At 50.8% G+C, this 19,538-nt stretch overlaps 1 protein-coding gene across 1 annotated transcript in view; it reads left to right on the top strand.

Annotated features, from left to right (window-relative positions):
* Positions 1-209: 209 nt before the first annotated feature.
* Positions 210-19,538, top strand: part of Drc11 (dynein regulatory complex subunit 11) — a 124,754-nt gene continuing 105,425 nt past the window's right edge. Inside the window, exons 1-5 of the mRNA XM_077799725.1 lie at positions 210-564; positions 8,567-8,891; positions 11,887-12,006; positions 15,519-15,710; positions 16,549-16,620. Coding sequence (XP_077655851.1) covers positions 554-564; positions 8,567-8,891; positions 11,887-12,006; positions 15,519-15,710; positions 16,549-16,620 — 720 coding nt within the window. The 5' untranslated portion in view covers positions 210-553. The remainder of the gene's footprint in view (positions 565-8,566; positions 8,892-11,886; positions 12,007-15,518; positions 15,711-16,548; positions 16,621-19,538) is intronic.

Below are 19,538 nucleotides of genomic sequence, written 5' to 3'. Positions count from 1 at the left end.
CGTGGTCACTGGGGCCCGGAAGGGCAGCGTCTGCACCCAGCCCAGAAGAGATGCCCAGTAGAGTGAGCCAGGAACGGCGGCCACGCCCGCATCCGGGACGGAATGCCGACGGTCAGAGCCGGCGGGACCTGACCCCGGGCCGCGGGGCCCGGCGGGATGGAAACGGGCGACCCGAAGGCGGCGCGGCCCAGACCCGCGCGGTGGCCGGCTCCGCGGAGCATCCCGCTCGCGTTCTCCGGAGGTCCAGCGCGGTTGCCGCGGAGACCGCCCGGCCAGGGACTGCGCAGGCGCAGCGTCCCGTTGCTAGGACAGCCTCGAGCCGCGGAGCCGCCAGGGAAGTTCCGAGCCTGAGGCGCCTTCCCCGGAGCCTGCCAGCCCGGCTCGGTGCCTGCTGCGGCCACAGCTCCCGCCGGCGCCCTTCCCTGCCTGTAGTGAGGGGCTGTCCCGCTCCCACCCTGCCCAGCACCGCGACCTGCGGGGTCCCCGCAGTGGCCAGCCTCCAAAGGCAAAGGCAGAGTTCCCGGTGGGCCAAGGAAAGGGGAAGTCGCCAGCCATGTCGAACGCGTAAGTGTGGGTGCCCCAGCCCGGGGCACTTCTCCAAGCCAGGAGTGGCCTGCCTAGCTCCTTTCCTGTCTTCTCCCCTCCGTCTCCTCTTTCCGCTCTTCTCCACTGCCCTTCCCTCTTTTCCCTTTGTAACAGATTCAAATTCAGATGTGCCTGAGACTGGAGGATCAGCTTCTTGTGGACAGGGAGTGTGGTACCCTGAGATCCCCCGACCCAAAGAGGAGCTCCACCAGGTCCTCACTCAGGCCCCAGGTGCCCCTGAGGTCGAGGAACCTCTGTTGGTAATCCACAGTGATAAACGGGCCCTTGTGTGAATGCCCAGGTCCCGAAGCCTCAATCAAGAAAGATCTTGAGGAGCTCCCTTCCTTGGCTTTTCACCGTCCCTGGTGCAGTGCTGAGAGGCCGTCCCTAGCATGTGCCTCGGGCACAGCCCTGCCCTAGTTTCCTTGTTTGGAAACAAGTCATTTCAAACATGGATTGCGGACTCGGGACCACTGCTAGAAGTCCCTGAAGTACAGCAGCTGTCCTCACCCCCACAGCCACTCTGCAGTGTTGGCTGTTAGGGTTCCATTCGCAGTAGCTTAGGTGCAGAGGCAAGTAGCTCATGCAGCAGGTGGAAGGTGTGGCCCCGAAGCCACAGTCCAGCCACAGTCTGGCTGTGACAGCCCTCTCTTCTAGGCCAGGAAACTGGAGCAGAGGGCTACAGGATGGCCAGGGTTTGGGGATGGGGGAGATCAGGAGTTTGGCCTGGAACCTGTTGAGTGCAGTTGAATACTCAGGCTGCCTGGTGGAAACAGCAGTCTTCGCCCCTCTGACTTCAAAGGCTGTAGCACTTCTAGGCCTCATGGCCACGTCGGAAACCACCACACTTGTACAAATGCTGAGTCCCACAGATGAGTGCTGCCTTCCCTTTGCCAAGTGCATGTAAAGTCTCAGGAGCACTGTCACATGTCTTGTGCTGTCCCACAGTGACCCTCTGAGCAGGTGTCGTTATCCAGGTTTGCCACTCAAGGAGGCGTGGGCACAGGATGAGAGGTGGCAGCCTGGCATGGACGCCCTCGTGGTAGAGTCTCTTGAATCCCAGAGCACTCTCTGTCAGTACACGGGATTGAGCCCGGGGCACTGTACCACTGGGCCACGTCCCAGCACTTTTTATTTTGAGACAGAATCTTGCTGAGTTGCTTAGGGCCTTGCTAAATTGCTGGGACTGGCCTCGAACTTGTGTTCCTACAGCCTCAGGCTCCCTAGTGGCTGAGATTACAAGCTTGTACCACAGCGACTGGTTTCTATTTTAAACCTTTAGCATTTTCACCTTGAGAAATCACCTTGCAAAGACCAGGAAAATACACACATGCGTCCACACAAACACTTGTGCCTGAATGCTTATGGCGGCCCTGTTTTTAGCGGCCAGTGTGGCTGAGTAGAGAACCCTGTGGAGGCCCCACAGGCTGTTGTGACTGAGGCACGGTGGCCAGGCCCCTGGCACTCCGGTGAGTGATGGGGTGGCCCCCCAACACCATGTGGAGAAGAGTCACATGGAGGGGTCTGGACAGGAAGACAGAAGCCACAGTCAATCCCTGGAGAACAAGGCTTGGTGGAGGAGATGGAGGCCTCTCAGAGCTGAGGAACACAGGTGAAGGTGCCCGGTCCCTTCAGACAAGGGACCCTCAAAAGGCAGCAGGCAAGGAAGAAGAAGGCTCAGCCCAAATGGCAGGACCTGGGAGGCCCAGCCACCAGACGCCTTGGGCTAGAAGTCCCAGTTAGGACCAGCCCTGCAGTGGCCTGGGGAACTGCCTGCTGCCTGACCCCTGGGCAAGCACCTGCGTGAGTGCCCTTAGCTACAGCAGGGCTCCAGGCCGGGCCTGCCCACAGCAGCTGCAGCCCGGGGTCCCTGGGAAAGCAGCAGTCCCCTCAGCCCTTGCTCTTTGTGAGGTTCAGGCCTCCCTCCTGCACCCTCCTGGAGGCAGCCTCCTGGCGTGGCGGCTCCCTTACTGTGTTGGTGAGTTAAAAGTTGTGACGTTGATAAGACACCTTTTAGCTTTCCCTGTCTGCCCCACCTGTTGTTTAAGACTCATGACTAGATTTACTTAGTGTTCAGTGTGTCCTTACTAGATTCCTGGCAAATCCACAAGCCGGTCTCGAGACCTGCTGTCTTCATATCTTATCTCCCCAGGCAGGACCTGACACCGCCTTCTGCTTATTCGGATCTTCTCCATTCTAGAATGTTGATTCACGAGGCCTTATGTGGCTCCCACCATGGTAATTCTTAAAAAGTTAGTGGTCTTTATTGGAACTGGGAATGGGATTTCTTTATCATTCTCTTCTCCACAAATGGATTGCATAGGTTTTGTCTAAGTCTTTCAATGGTGCAGTGCTCATTGACTTTTGTTGTTGTTGTTGTTGTTACTGACTTCCTTGGATTTTAATTCATTCACAAATGGTGGTGTTAAACATCTTTTATAGTTGAGTCCTTGTATAATTCCTTTTAAAAAATTATTCCTCCATTTTGAGGAGCATCCCCCGCATTGCTCTGGAGGAGATCTCGTTGGTCCATTCTAGCACTGTGGTCACCCTGCTCCTGGGCCTGTGAGGGGGCTTCTCACTCACGTGTGGACTGTGAGTCGAACTTCATTGAGCATTGGTGGGAATACGCCAGGGTCTTACCGTTCTGCGGAGGAGCTGGGGCCCCCAGCATGGGCTGCGGGCACCCTGGGCTCTTGGCCTTGGTCGGAGAAGGAGGCTTCTGGGGTGGTGCTGTGCTCTGTTTGCTAAGTGGGGCTTCAGAGCCGAGTTCCAGATGAGATCAGCCTGTGCTTTACCTCGTGTTGTCCCAAACCCTGTTGAGTTCAGAAAATGAATAGAGCACTCTTTTGGTTCTATGCAACAGTGCAGGGTCCTTCAATGCATGTGGCCTGTGTGCCCTCTGAGGTCAGTGACCAAAGCAGGTGGCTGTCCCTTCCAGATTCTTCGAGTCTGGGCATTGGCAAGCCAAGACCGTACTCCACTTCTCACAGCCCCAGGACTCTGAGTCCTCCAGGTGGAGTTGGAGGAGCTGCTGGGCATTGTGTGCAAAGCCTGCGGTCATCTTTGAGGCGATGGCTTTGCCTCCTCCTGCCCTCTCCTGTCTGCTTGTCTTCTTGAGAGTGGCAAGCAGAGGCCAGCATATCCGGGTGACTTAGACAACTGTAAGCCTTGCCTTTGTTGTTACTGTCCTTTTGAGGACCGTTTTTACCGTTGGCCAATAAGTAACATAATTATTAACCACTGATTGTGCAAGGAGTGAAATGTCCCACCCTAAAGGAATCCTAACTTTCCCATAATAATGGTCCCTTTTATAGTAAAGCCATCTGGCAGAATGCCCTTTCCCTATCAACTTCTTCTAAACATGGCTGAGATTTGAGAAATCTTGTGCTTGAACACACTGGAGGTGGCGCACCAGGGGCAGCATCCAGCATCCTAACAGTGGGCTGCTGGGGAGGGAGGGAGAGTGGGGTGCTAGGGGAGGGGGAAAGAGTTTTGCTGTTTTGAATCTCTTGATCTTTGTTCTCCTGTGGTGGCCACCACACCTGTCCTCCATATCTGATCACCCTCATTTGCTTCCTTCCTGAAGAATTGAGAGTGGAAAGTTTGGTGGTCAGAGTGGAGGATCTGGAGTCAACTGCCAAGGTACAAATCCTATGTTCAGATTTATGATTTGGGCAATACTTTCTGCGTGCCTCCGTTTCCTCATCTGCATGCTGGAGTGATAATTTGCCTGCCTCGCAGGGACATTGTGAGAATGACATGAGTTCTTGTATGTAAAGCACACAGAACAGAGGCTCACAGTACAAAAACTTAAGTCACCATCATTGTCACCTGAACCTTGAAACACTTTTCACATCAAGGTGCACTTTAAACTTTTGGCCAAGAAGATGAAAAAAACCCACGTGATCAGTGCTTCAACAAACAATTCCTGCAACATTTCTCACTTGCAGGGAAGTCTGGAGCGCTTTGGAGGGACAGCAGGTGGCGGGCCTGGGCAGAGGGAGCAGAGGTAGGGCCCAGCACTGAGCCACCGAGGGCTGGGAGCCAGGTGCCTGGACGGTGTGTCTACCTACACTGTCGCCTCCGGGGTCAGTAAAGGGTTGACAAGGTTGTGAGCTCAGGGGTCAAGGGGAATGTAGAGAGCCTGGAGAGGTACCAGGAGATGCCAGGGAGGGACAGGCAAGAAGGGAGAGTCAGAGGAGGTGGACCTGGGCACACCTGGGGCCAGGAACCAGCAGCTCCTCTGCAAGGGGGAGCCCTGGTCTTCTGAGGGGGCTGAGAATAGGGGAGTGGTTGTGATTCACTTGCCCTGGGTTTGCCTTTGTTGCTACTGTCCTTTTGAGGACCGTTTTTGCCATTGGCCAGTAACATAATTATGAACCACTGATTATGCAAGGAGTGAAATGTCCCACCCCGAATGGGAGCCGGTGGCTAACCTGTGGAGAGTCTGGAGGCCAGGCGCAGGGCAGCATGGAAGAGCCTCCAGACAGGCAGGCAGGAGGACGAGCATCCTCAGCCCTCTTGGTCCACTCCCCAGCCAGGGGAGGGGCCGCCCTCTCCACTGAGCTCGGGAACACCTCACAGACAGCCATTCCCCTCATCCCAAGGAAACCAGGGACAGGCCTGTCACCCCGTCCCATGGGGAAGTCCCTTCCCATGGACCTCCAGTCCAACTTTGTCTTGTTCTTGAATATAAAAGAGCCAGAACCCACCCCAACCTGGACCCTCATTCATCTCTACCGTGACTGTGTTGGTCAGGGTGCCACAGGACAAGCAAGCACCTTGAGTGGGTCTGGTAAGTGGCCAGACAAGGGCGTGGACAGAGTCTAGGGAAACCAGCAGGTGGCAACAGGAGGAGGGAGGCCCTCTACTACCTGCCAGGGAGGCAGTGGGACTGTGCACACCTCACCGTCCTCCCCACCTCTCAACCCCAGCATGAGGCAAGAGGGCCTGGCTGGAGCAGGCCAGCAGCCCAGGCCTCGCTGCACTCCACTGTGCTTCAGATGCTTGTGGATGTTGCCTTGAGCTCTCGTCCACTCACCAGTTTCCACTTCTGTGTGACATACACAGCCACTGGTGACCATGCCACAATTCATTTATCTGCCCTTTTGGTGAGGGACATTGGGTTATCTCTGTTTATGCTATGACACCACTTGTATTCAACATAGTACTTGAAACTCTAGCCAGAGCAATCAGACAAGAATAGGAAATTAAAGGTAATAGATGGGGAAAGAAGTCAAATTATACGTCTGCTGATGACATGATTCTATATGTAGGAGACCCAAAACTCCCCTGAAGACTTCTAGAGCTGATAAATTCATCAAAGTAGTAGGATACAAAAATCAACCTACAAAAGTCAATAACTTTCTTATATTCAATAATGAATCTGCCGAGAAAGAAATCAGGAAAACTGTTCAGTTCACAGGGACCTCAAAAAAAATGAAATACTTGGGAATAAATCTCTCTAAGGAGGTAAAAGACCTCTATCATGAAAGTCATAGAGCACTGAAAAAAGAAATTAAAGAAGACCTTAGAAGATGGAAAGACTTCTTATGCTTGTGGATTGGCAGAATTATCAAAATGGCCATGTTATCAAAAGCCATATAGAGATCAGTGCAATACCCATCAAAATACCAATGATATAATTCATAGAATTAGATTTTAACAAGTCCTAAATTCATTTGGAAGAATAAAAGACCCAGTGTAGCCAAAGCAATTCTGAGCAAGAAGGGCCACGCTGAAGGCATCACCATTCCCTGATCTCAAATTCTACTGCAGAGTCCAGTAATAAAAACAGCATGGAATGAGCACCAAAACCGACAAGGAGACCAGGGGAATAGAATAGGAGACACAGAGACTAAGCCTCACAGATAGTTTCCTAATACTCAACAAAGACTCCAAAAACATGTGGTACAAAAGATAGCCTGTTAAACAGTCGGTGCTGGGGAAACTGGACATCCACATGTAGAAGAGTGAGACAAGAGCCCTGTGTCTCATCACTACAGAAGTCAACTCAAGGTGGATCAGAGACCTGGGAATCAGACCAACTGCTGGACGAAAACACAGGGTCAACACTCCCGCATTTTGACTCAGGCACTGACTTCCTTAACATTACCCCTAAAGCCAAGGAAATGAAAAGGAGAATCAGTCAGTGGGATGTCGTCAAGTTTAAAAGCTTCTGCTCAGCAGAGAGAACAAGAGCTTGAGGACAGAGCCTGCAGAACGGGAAAATCTGCACCAGCTATTCCCCCGACAGGATTAGTATCCAGAAGATGTGAGGAACTCGAAAAACCTAACACCCCAAACACATAATCCTCTCAATAAATGTGCAAAAGAACTGAACAGGCGTTTCTCAAGAAGGAATACAAATGACCAACAAATATATGAAAAATATATGTTTGACATCCTTAACAATCAGGGAAATGCAAACCAAAATCACATTGAGGGGGCTGGGGATGTGGCTCAAGCGGTAGCGCGCTCGCCTGGCATGCGTGCGGCCCAGGTTCGATCCTCAGCACCACATACCAACAAAGATGTTGTGTCCACCGAGAACTAAAAAATAAATATTAAAAATTCTCTTTCTCTCTCTCTCTCTCCCCCTCTCTCTCTCCCCCTCACTCTCTCTTAAAAAAAAATCACACTGAGTTTTCATCTTCTGTTAGAATGCCAGTCATCACGAATACGAGCAATAACAATGCCCGTGAGGATGTGGGGGGAAGGCACACTCATACACGTTGGTGGGATTATAAATCAGTACAACCACTGTGGAAAGCAGTATGGAGATTCCTCAAAAGATCAGGAATGGAACCACCACGTGACTCAGCTGTCCCACTCCTGGGTAGTTATTCAAAAGAACTAAAACCAGCATACTACAGTGACACAGCCGTATCAGGTTTATAGCAGCACAAGTCACAATGGCTGAGTTATGGAACCAGCCCAGGTGCCCATCGACAGACTAAGGGATAAAGAAAACGTGGTATGGACACACAATGGAGTTTTACTCAGCCACGAAGAAGAATGGGACTGTGGCATTTGCTGGTGAATGGACAGAACTGGAGGGCATCATACGAGGTGAGATAAGCCAAGAAAGATAAGGGTTGAATGTTTTCTCTCATATGCAGAAGCTGGAGAAAAATCAGGGGAGGATACCATGAAAATAGAAGGGAGATGAGTGGAGCAGAGGAAGGGGGTAGAAGGGGAGGGAAGAGGGACTGGAAAAGACAGTCTGCAGAATGAGTGGACCCAGCTGTGCTATGTACATATGTGAGTCTACCCCAGGGAATTGTACCTTTATGGATACCTATAAAGCACTGATTAATAAAACAATAACTACAGAGAAGAAAGACCAGTAGAGGAAGGAGAAGAGGAGAGGGAGGAGAGGAGGGAAATGGCAGGATTGGGGATTGAAATAGCACAAAATAGATTCCATGCATGTATGAATATGTCAAAATGAACCCCACTATCATGTATAACTAGTGCACGAATAAAGAATATTAAAAATACTACTCTAAATATCCTCAATGCACATTCACAAATTTCTCTGCAAATATGATTATTCATAGAGTCTGCACATGTTTAACTTTACAAAACAAAGTTGAATGACTTTCAAAAATGGTTGCTGTAATTTATACCCCATCGACTATGTATATGGATAAACAGTGAACCATTCTGGACCTCAATCATTTTATCATTTACATTAATTTAATAATACTGGCTTCACATTATGGTGAGGAACAACTATATCATTTAGGATAGGACTTTTAAAATTTCTTGTTTATAATAATAGCAGTGGTCAGATCTAAAAAAAACCACATGCACATCCATACAGGACTTTATTGTGTAAACAGCCTGCAGCCGCCACGTGCTGCGAGCTCACACCTGATTGTGCGTTCTATTTTGTTAGACCAGATGGCAGTATGTTTCCCTGACAAAATAATTCTCATCTGCTCACCTGTCTGAACCCTGTGTCCTCCCGCAGAATGTATAATAAAATGTGGCACCAGACCCAAGAAGCCCTCAATTCTTTGCTTGATAAAGAGTCTCAGAAGCTGGTGGAGCAAGAGAAGAATCCTGTCTACATTTTCCAGATGTTGGCCACCTTTTACATAAAGTATGTGCAGATCTTCAGGAACCTGGAGAATGTCTACGACCAGATAGTCCACCCACAGAAGCGACTGCTGATCCGGAAGATCCTGGACGGGACGATGGGTCGCATCCTGGAGCTGAAGAACGACATGGTGGAGCTGGAGTTGTCTGAGTTCCATTACTTTGATGATATCTTACAGGACCTGAAGTTGGCCCCTGTAAGTACTCTGTTGGTTCTTTCTTCTTATTTTCCTCTCACTGTTAATAAGGCGTGTGGGTCTCTACCGATATTCTGCAGGCCCTGTGGACGCATTTGCCTGGATTCGTTTGGTGTGCTCAACACCTAAACGTTAGCGTCACGCTGTCACCGCTGAGTCTTAGTCCCCTTCCTTCTTGATGAGGGTGAGAGTCTGCACCATCCTCTGGTCTGTTAGGAATGGGGTGTGGGCCAGGACCGTGGGATTAGAGGGGACCCACCTGCCACAAACCCAGAAACACAGACCTTCCCAGTCTTCCCGAGTGTGCCCTGCTCTCTGGGTCCAAGGAAGTTCCCCTCCGCCCCTCCCTGCTGGCAGCTCCTAACCCCCCCTCTGGGCAGTTAGCCCTGGCCACTGTCCTCTGACCTTTGCTGCTGACCCCCACCCAGGGCTTCTGCTGGTGTTCTGTCTGGCTGGCTGTGCAGGGCCGTTGGACACCCACCACTTAGGAGCTATTTGCCTATGAGCTTACCCTTCATTTTGAAAGGAAGGTTTCCACAGAATAAAACCAAAAGGAGAAAATGTTCGATTTTTACATTGGAGTGTAGTGTTTCTTTGCTTTGGAAGTGTTTTGGCTTTCCCAAAGCGTCATGCTTCTTTCTGGGATGTACCCCCTTAGTTTTGTTGGTCAATTTTATCAGGATGGACTAAAGAAAATACTGAAATCAACAAAAATGTTGAAGAACATTCCTAAATTAGTGTGGCCCTAGCTTTCACCCATAAGCTTCTAAATTAAACCATTGGATTTAGGCAGGTGGGTTCACTCACCAGGTGAAATGTGAATGACCTAGGATAAATGTGAAACAAGCAGTTCTTCAACCCTACTCTCAAATCTGATTAGTCAAGTAACATCAAATTTACAAATTTAACTTCAGAAATATAATAAATGCTGCCCCTAAATGCAAGGACCAATGAATCTATGGGGTTTATGTGGGGCTGCTTCTGTTTCTCCCCTGTCCACAGCCAGCTGGCCTCTCTGCCTTGGTCATCTCCTAAAGGCCAGGAGCAGCTGCTGTCACAGCAGAAGCCACTGGACACCAGGAGCATCCCACAGGGCAGACAGCAGCAGGAAGCCTTCATGGTGGGGGGCTCTCAACAGTGACTGAGCTGTGGGAGGTGACAGGCAGCCAGGGGTTCGCCCAGCAGCCGCAGCACAGCCGGAAGACCATGAGCCAGCTCCAGGGACTGTGTGCATTTCAGGTGCAGCCACCCAGCACCCTGTGCAGTTTGGCCTCTGTGGCTGTCACTCACATAGCCCTCTCTGTGTTTTGCTGGCCAGCACCCAGCTGCTTGTCCAGTAGGACCCTGTGCCCTCGTCACAGGTGGCCAATGCACTGAGAGACTCTGGGTGGCTGTGCCAGTCAGACCCTCCCTCGGAGTTCCTGAACGGGCTCAGAGAGAGCCAGACCAGCTTCCATCTTGAGGTCTGAACTGTAGACCCCCAGATGTCTCAGGGTTAGAGCTGGGTCAGCCAGGTGCTCTGGGGAATGGAGGGAGATGCTCTTGGCGAGAAAGAGGGAACCAGAGACAGCAGAGAGCAGAAGGAGCAGCAGAGCCTTCCCCTGGGCCTGCCCTTGGTTCCATGGGGTCCCCAAGTCTGTCCAGAAGTGTCCCCTTTGGGCCAAACTCTCCAGAAGCCTGTTTCTAGAACCTTCTCTCTAGGTCCTCCAGCACAGAGGGGTGTGCAAGGAGAGAGGGCCTCTGTACCTGGGCACTGGCAGTGTCCTGGATCCACTCCGTGGAGAGCTGAGGCTGGGTATCTGCACCTAAAAGGGGCCATGAGGAACACCCAGCACCTCTGCCCCGCTTCGCTTCCATGCTCCACTGCTGTCAAGGCCTAACTGCCAAACCCTCACTATGATTTTGTGGTCCCAAATGGGCCAGATGGAGTCATGGCAATAAAATTTTTGCCTCAGAATTTGGAACAGCACATCGTACATGTTTCTTAATTAATAACTTCCCAACATTAGATAAAAGTGCCATCATTCCTCTCTGCCTGCCCTCCCTCATAGGGCACACTCACCCCCTGGGCCCTGGAGCTCACCCCCAGATCACCTCCCAAACTCCATTAGCCTGTAAAAAGCCGTTGCCACCTTCCAGAATTCCAAGGATCTGTTCTTCTCAGTCCTAAAGATGATACCCCTTATGCTTTAAAGCTTATTTAGGAGAATTCCTGCCCAGAATTCTCTGGGGTGAGGGGAGTCACACCCTGATTTGAAAAAAAAAAAGGGGAAACTAACCCTAGAGACCATAGCCTTGGCTTGTCCCGTCAGCTGGTCTACCTGGAATTAGCCAGGCATGACGGACAGGATCTGGGACAACCTTCTCACTGGGCCAAGAGTCCACATCCTTGAATAGACTTCTGTGTTCCTCATCATTGAACTTGGACTCGTAAGTATTTATTTGACCTCTACTAGTTTGAAATATTTGGTAATATTCTTCACACAGATGAAGGATAGACATGCAGACTGATTGTGTCAAAAACAAGTTTTCTGACTGGTACAGTCACCCAGAGCCTCTAATTTCACAACTAATTTTTGAATGAGGTAATTTAGATAAAAATAAAACCAAATTATTAGAAAAGATTATGGTCTTCTGCATACCAATCGTCAGTGGTGCTAATTATAATTTATTAGGTTTAATTCAAAGACCTCTATGACCCTCCTGATTTGAATAATTATTTTAGAGACTGAGAGAATAAATTCATAAGGTAATCATGAGTTCTTTGAGGCCTATTTGGTGTGAATTCCTGAGGTTGTAGTTAGGATATTCCTTCTGTGGAGGTCTCCTTGGGAGTAATGCTTCTCTGCACTCCAGGGCCTCTCCGTCTCCCGCGTGAGCTGGGCAGTGCACCACACCCCTTCACCTGCTCATCATCACCTGCTCATCATTTTCATGAGCTCTGAGTCCTGGTACCATGACTAAAGTGCTCTTTTGCTTATTTTTCCTCTTCTAGCAACAGTTGGATATTCCCATCCCCAAGTACTTTTTGAAGGAGAAAATAGAAGTAATAAGAGAAAGGAAGAAAATCCTTGCTCAGATATTAGCTGACAGTGGATTAGACGCAACTAGCATGGTTTGTATCATTTTAGCGATTTTCTTAATAATCTGTATAACTTCTGTTTCTTTCTTTAGCTCCCCATTGTGTGAGAAGCAGATTGTTTTCAATTTGAGGAGAGTTACCCCCTCCCCTTGTTACGTGCAGCATATAAGACGTTGTGTAACTTTGGGATGTATTTTTGGTGACACATAATCATTATTTTCCAAGGGCTTAAATATAGAGATCAAAATAAAATGCTTTGTTGGTTAAATTGTGATCCCTAAGACTGGGCCGATTATCAGCTCATCTTTTTTTTTTTTTTTTTTTTTTTTTTAAAGAGAGAGTGAGAGAGAGAGAGAGAGAGAGAGAGAGAGAGAGAATTTTTTAATATTTATTTTTCAGTTCTCGGCGGACACAACATCTTTGTTGGTATGTGGTGCTGAGGATCGAACCCGGGCCACACGCATGCCAGGCGAGCGCGCTACTGCTTGAGCCACATCCCCAGCCCCTATCAGCTCATCTTAATAGGCCTTCTCAGGTCCACCCAGCTGAAGCCAGCATTCACATAAAACGGGCAGTCATTCCTATAAAATGGTCAAGTGCCAACATGACTCCCCGGGAACCTGAAAACCCGGATGCCTTCTCAAATGCTCATGACCTCTGATGACTTCAAGTTGAGTGGCACTTGCATCTCCTGGCATGAGTGGTATGTGGGGAAGAGAAAGAAGATCCTTAAAGATTCCCCAGAGGGCCCAGAGCAGGGTCCAGGCAGCTCTCAGCCCATACCTCCCTCGCCCCCATCTCCAGCCCCACCTTTGCCACCAGAAGACTCCTGGAATCTCCCTAGGCACCATGACCCAGGTGGCAACGCCCAAGGGGCCCACTTGCAGGAAGACCACAGGTGCCAGCTGTTGCCGTTGCTGTCACCTCCCACCACCTTCTCTGGGTTTCTGCAGTTACCCCTCCATGAAGCCTCCTTTAGGGGCAGGGACAGTCCTTCTCTGCCAGTCCTTCACATGTGGCCCTGCCTGTCCGCCTCCTGGGATGTCTACTTATGCATGTCACTGACTTGCTGGCTGTGAACTCAGCGCCCTGTTCCCCTGGATGATCCTCATAGCTCATGCAGCAAGACAGCAATTGGCCATCCAAACTGGGGCAGTACAAGTGACCCATGGAGATGGCTGGGGAAGACCAGGGTACAACGGCAACAGCTGGCACCTGTGGTCTCCCTGCAAATGGGCCCCATTGGGTGTTGCCACCTGGGTCATGGTGCCTAGGGAGATTCCAGGTGTCTTCTGGGGATGGTGGGGCAAAGGTGGGGCTGGAGATGGATGAAGCCAACCCAGCTCCAAGCTGCAGAGGACTTGCTCTTTCCCTGACATACATTCCTGTCACCGTGACACCCCTTCTGCAGAGCCCAACTTGATACAGATGATCTCGCTTTCTGTGCTCCTCTCCCAAACTGCTGGCCCCTCCTCTGTACTGTGAATTCCTTGAAGTCATTTCAAGGCCAACTTGCATGGGGGTCCTGCAGCCATCCTTCCAGCCCTGGGCCCTGTGTCTGTACTTTCTGTCCTTGCACCTGCCAGAATGAAGCACTGGGACATCATCTAGTTCCCCAGAGGAACCCTGTGCCCCAAGTAGCCATATGTAGTTCAGAACTGACCCAGGGTTTTGTGAGGAAAGTGGGGAAGGGAGATGGACGCGTTGCACCACACATGACAGCCAGGCCCCTGCTGTCTCTCCTGCCCAGTGTCCCTCTGGATTGTGCCGGGTCGACATCAGGGAGGTTCCTTCCTGCCCTTGTGCAGCACCCCTCTGTGGCCAGCCCTTCCACCTCCACCGGGCAGTGCTCGCCTCACCCTGGCCTCATTTTAGTGCACCTGGCTCAGCACCACGAGGCCCCCCACAACCTTTGCATGCCCTTCGCTGCCCTGCAAGCCCCCAAGCTCACTGTCAACAGCCTGTTTCTTCAAGTTATCTGCGGTGTATACCCAGAGGGGAACTTGGAGAAATGAAATCGTCATCCGTCTTCTACATTTAAAAGTCAGTCCCCCTGCCGGGGCCTCCCGGGTGTTCAGTCCTCTTGGTCGTGTTGGGTAGACCTCGCACATCCCTGGAACACAGCTCCTCAGCACTGGCTGGGAAAGTGTGGGGGGAGAGCTGGGAGCCCCAGGGAAATGCGCAGGCCACCGACATTGGCCAGGGGTCCTCTAACGTGACCACCAGGTGATGCTCGTTCTCCTCTAACACGCCAAGCACACTACTGGACATGTGTGCCCCCGCACACACCAAGCAGCAGATCTCACTGAGATCCCCACCCTGAGGACCTGGGGTGTGGACGGGCTCCCCCGTAGGCAGCCATATTCCTGGGGCTGCACTGAGGGACACCTTGAGGGGGCAGCAGATGGCTTAGCAGGAGGAGGGTCAGTCCCTGCTGCAGAAGGCGTCCCACTCGCCACCCGCGTACGTCACTCCACCGTCTCAGCCTCGGCTTTCCTAGCGGCCGAGTGGCCAGAAGCACCTGCCTTGGACAGTGATTCAGCGACTCTGACGAGCTCCGCGGGAAAAGAATCGGGCATCCGGGAGGTCCCTGTCCTCCTCACTCCTTCCTGCGCCCCTCCTCCCCTGGTAACACAGAGTGACTGTAACTCCTGGTGACAAATGGAGCAGCCACTCCCGAGGCCCTGATGTCACCGTGTCCCTGCCCCAGAGGCCTGGAGGGGACTCCACCTGTGCCTGCAGCTACTCTGCCTCCAGTGGCCTCTCCTCTGCCTTCATCCCTTCACGGACACCCCGCCCCTGCAAGGCCACCTGCACCGCTTCTCCCTGGCTCCTGGGACAGCAGTGGCCCTCAGCCCTGAGCCCTCTCAGAGCTCACGGGGGCCCTTGGCCACCCCCAGAGCCCTTGCTTTTGTCCCTTTTCCCTCCAAAATGTCTTGGCCACTTGCCTGACTTTGTCACCACATGCCCCACCTGAGCCCTGGACTTTTTGTTTTAGTGGCCCTTGTCACCACATTTGGATGTTTTAAATGCGAACTTACGAGTCCTGGAAGATGTTTCATATGTAAAATTAAATGCTCCTGAAGTGATTTGGCCTTGGCCTCCTTCACTAGGTCAGTCTGTGACTGGTTTAGACCCAGCATTTTGCCTCACGGGTATTTTAAGACTCACATCTCATGTTAGTGCCGTGTCTTTGACGTCTGTTTGCACTATGGAGTTAATGAAGTATTGGTGGCAGTTTCAAGTGTTACTGGATCACTTGCATTTCTAGTGTCACTCGCGGCCAAGTTAAACTATGGTGGCTCGAGTTACTATTTTGTTTGGAAGGCTAGAGGAAATCTGCTGTCCTTGAATCTGGGGTCACCACACGACGTGGCAGAGTATGACAGTGCACCTAATCTGCTGGCAGACAGAGAGCACCGGGGAGCCTCCGCACGCTGCCCCGTGGGGCTATTAGCAGGGTGTGTTGGGAGGAAGCAGGTGAGTTCTGACGGGTTTAAACCTGGACTTATTCTGGTTTTTGTTGTTGTTGTTATTATTTTTAGAAATTAGCCATAAAGAGCATGCCCTTCGAAGAGGCTATTAAATTAATCCAGATTGCTGAGCGGGCGCGGCAGGGCCGCCTGAGAGCCCTGTTCATGAAGCAGATATACCTCCAGGAATTCAGAGCAAAGCAGGCCCGGCTGCTCGGGGAGAAGGTTGCTGATGCGGGGGCTGCCGCACTCCGCATCCAGAAGGTACGAGCCAATGTGGGGCCCCCAGAGCTGGGGGGAGCATCCTACGCAGGTAGAGATCCTTCCAGTTCAGGGGGTGAGTGCTGAAAGTCAGAATCCCCAAGTCCTACCTTTGGTAGAGCTGGATTCCATTAGTAAATTCCAGGAAGATGTGTTAATGATCACCCTGGGGAAACTGGCAACTAAACTTAGTCATATGTAATTTCTTAAAATTCTAAATAAGTGTTAAACACAGAGTATTTTATTCAAATATATTTTTAAAAACCACTCATAATTGTTGGAAAAATGTTGCTAAGACTCAGTGAGGACATAAATCCTTAATGGATTTTTAAAAATATATTCATGCATAGACAATTGGCCACCTGGCACTAGCAACCATCTCTAAAGACAGAACAGTGACAGTGCCGTCCCTTCCAGGATTGGCCCCAGGGCTCTCCCCCGACAGCTGGGTGCTTCTCCATGGAGGTGGAAGCTGGAGCCGAGCGTCCTGGGCGCCTCCGGGCTGTATCTCCCCGTGTTCCTTTGGAATTTTTCTTTTGAAACTCTGAAGTGCCACCCTTAGACCTAGCCCCACACTCCTGCCATCGAGAAGTTTCTCTTGAGAAACCCCAGGTAGAGGAACTTCACAAAGGAGAGCAATCGCTCACTTCTGTGATGTGATTTTTTTTTCCCTTTCAAAAATTTTGGCCTACAATCACATACAGAAAGAGCCCGTCAACACACCCGTGTGCCACCTGGGGTCTCTGATCCTGTGACCTCTGGAAGGTGCCGTTAGGCAGGAGAGTGTGTGGCAGGTCTCCTCTGTCCAGTGTTAAACAGGCGGACGTGCTTTTCCTCCCAGGTCTGGAGGGGTTTCTGCCAGTCCAAGAGGACCGAGAGAGAGAGAGAAGAGGAGATGATATTCCTGGGCATGGTGAGTGTGCTTGTCGACAGGACCTGGTTCTTAGGCAGCACACTCAGGAAGGCGAGTCTTCCCTGGCTGTCCCTGCCTGGCCACTTCATGAGTAGGAAGAGGGGAGACTGAATTGATAGTTTGGGCCAGCGTGGGGCTGTGGTCTTCACCTGCCTGTGTGTAAGTCTCAGCTCCTCATCTGCATCCCTTCCCTGACGTCTAGAGATCACTCAAGGGACAGCTGACCCAGCAAGTCCATTAGTGCAGCCTCGTTGACCTCCCGAGGCCCCTCCTGCCTGCCTCTGGTCAGTGCTGGGGTACTCCGCTGGAGGAAGGAATCAGGTCCATGTTCCAGCAACGTGGAAGCACCCACTCTCTGGGTGAAGGACGCAGTGTCCCTGTGTTCACAGAATCTCAAATCAAGAACTTCCTGCTCAACAAACACAGGAAGTCACACCAGAGTAGTGCAGGATCCCACAGATGCCTTCATTTTATTACCTGGTTCTCGAGTTTCCTCGACCTTGCCGTTTTAAAAACAAGCCAGCATTTATGTTTAGAGATGGGGTCCCCCTTGGGCTCCAGCCCATTCCTTGCTTTTCGGCGGCTGGGGTTGCTACCAGAATCTGGTGGGTTGGCACCTGCTGCTGGTTTAGAAATTCACTGGGTAGAATATTATTCAGCCATGGAAAGGAAGGAAGTTCGTCACACATGCCAGAGCGGTGAGCCTTAAGGACACTGTGTCCAGCAAAATAAGCCAGTCACACAAAGGCAGATACCCCACTCTTCAGTCCCCTGAGGTATCCGGATGGACACAGCCATGGGCACAGCATGGAGTGGTGGCTGCCAGGGCCTGGGGCAGTGGACATGACATCAAATGTCCAGTCTCTGTGTGCAGGTTAGGTCCTAGTGCCCCGTGAACTAGTTTACCCTACTTAACCCCTACCCACACTAAAGCAAGGTCAAGATAGGAGATTTTAAGTCATGTGGGTATTTTTTCCCCATAATTGAAATGTTTTTAAATGTCCACTGGGCCATTGAATTATACTGAAATGATTCTATGTGGATCTCAGCTACTTGCAAACTAAAAATTAAACAAGCTGCTCCTGTAGTCCACTGAATCTCCGATGTCTTCAACTGTAAGATGCATTGTTATTTTTAGGGGCCACTAAGAAAAAAGGGCTTTTAAATAAACCAAAGCACACCCTTCATTGTAAGATGCATCCGTCCCTAATTTCAGAACCATTAAGTGGTGAAAAATCTACATCCTAACACTGGTGGAACAGGGAGAGTTGTATCTGTCATATTAGGCAAAATAAGAAGGCTTGACAATTAGGGTCATTGGCAATGTGACGAGCTTGTCACATTGCCCCAGCCTTTCTGAAGGCCAGGGAGCAGGTGCAGCTAGAGCCTTAAAATATTTACATGTCCACCTTGACACATCATCAGAAACAGAGATCTGGCTGCAGAATAGTTCTCTGCCGTATTCTTCCTAATACCAAAAAAAAAAAAAAAGAAAAAAAGAAAGAAAAGAAAACGGAAATGGCCAATTCTAGTGTTCTAGAGCAGGTGTGTAGTGAATCATGGTGGCCTTACACAAGACGGTGCTATGCCGCACCAACACTACAAAACACATTTCTGACTAGTGTTTGATGATGCAAAAATGCTCAAGGTCGAAATTCGGAGTTTGGAATTCTAGCATGACTTCAGCTAAGGGGACACTGAGAGCCAGGTGTGTGCCCAGGAGAGGCACCTGCCGAGTCAGTGGGGCTCATGTTTCAGAGGGTGTCTTCAGAAGATGTTGGTATTTTCTAAACTGGTCAGCATTTACTCTGTGAACCAGAAAACACACACTTCTTAGAGTAAAAGCAGATGGCAGTGAGATGACATCCGTATTCCCAAGATCTCCAGATTGCTTGGTGCGTGTGGATGGGTGGATGCTTAAGAAGACGGCAGCGTGAGCGTGATTCGGGGTGGGGGGCATGGATATGGGACGTGAGGGTAAGCGTGGTAGTTATGTCTAGTTTTCTATTTTAAAAATCAAATTGCAGTCAAAATATTTGGTATAAAGTTCTCCAGTGGAACAAGAAATCGTATGTTAGCTGCAGTTTTTGATGGTTTTTTTTACACAAATGGAGCACAACTTTTGTTTCTCTGATTGCACTGCAAATTGGTGCCACCACTCTGGGAAGCAGCATGGAGATTCCTCAGCTGCAGTTGTGATCGGCAACTTCCATCTCCTTGAACTAGGTCTGCGTTACCCAACAGCCACCGTGCGCCTCGTGCCACAAACCTGGGCAAAGGCCGGGCATGACTGTCTCACCCTCAGGTCCCGCTAGCTGACACTGATAGCACCTGAGGGTGGGATCCCACGTGGCTGGGTTTTCCAGTTTTCCTTTGTCACTTGCATGTGCATCGCTGGGATGAAAACTGAGCAGGAGCAGGGCCTGTTTGTGTTCCCCGTGACGTTCCTCAGCGTGCTTCTTCCTGTGTCCCCCTTGAGAGCACGTGGTCTGTCGAAATCTTACCCGTGAGAAGACTATGATCCAGCTTTTAAAGGATCGCTGCCTGCTGCTCACTGCCTGGAGGCCATCAAGCATCCATTCCCCACCCGAGGCGGCTTCCGTGGAATGATTCCCGATGGTCCCCGATGAGGAGACGGCCTGCCCTCTTTACCCTTGGTTTCTCCGTCGGCTCATGCTGCTCACTGTGCAGGGTGAAGCCATCGACTCACAGGTCAGAGCTGCCTCCCCACCTCTGGGAGGCCCTGGTGTGTCCTCAGGAGCCGCTGTTGGGCAACAGAGCCCAGGATTAGAGCAGAAGACGCCAGAAGGCCCCAGGGCGCCCCACGTTTCCTTTGTCTTATGAAGGATATTTTTTATACGGCCACTTAAATGATTTAGATTCTAAAATCTAGGCAGGAAAACAAATAGCGCCCTGAA

This window comes from Urocitellus parryii, chromosome 1, assembly GCF_045843805.1.
Source record: "Urocitellus parryii isolate mUroPar1 chromosome 1, mUroPar1.hap1, whole genome shotgun sequence".
Taxonomy (NCBI): Eukaryota; Metazoa; Chordata; class Mammalia; order Rodentia; family Sciuridae; genus Urocitellus; species Urocitellus parryii.
The sequence above is the reverse complement of the archived record's forward strand: the minus strand, read 5'-3'. Positions and strand labels throughout refer to the sequence as shown.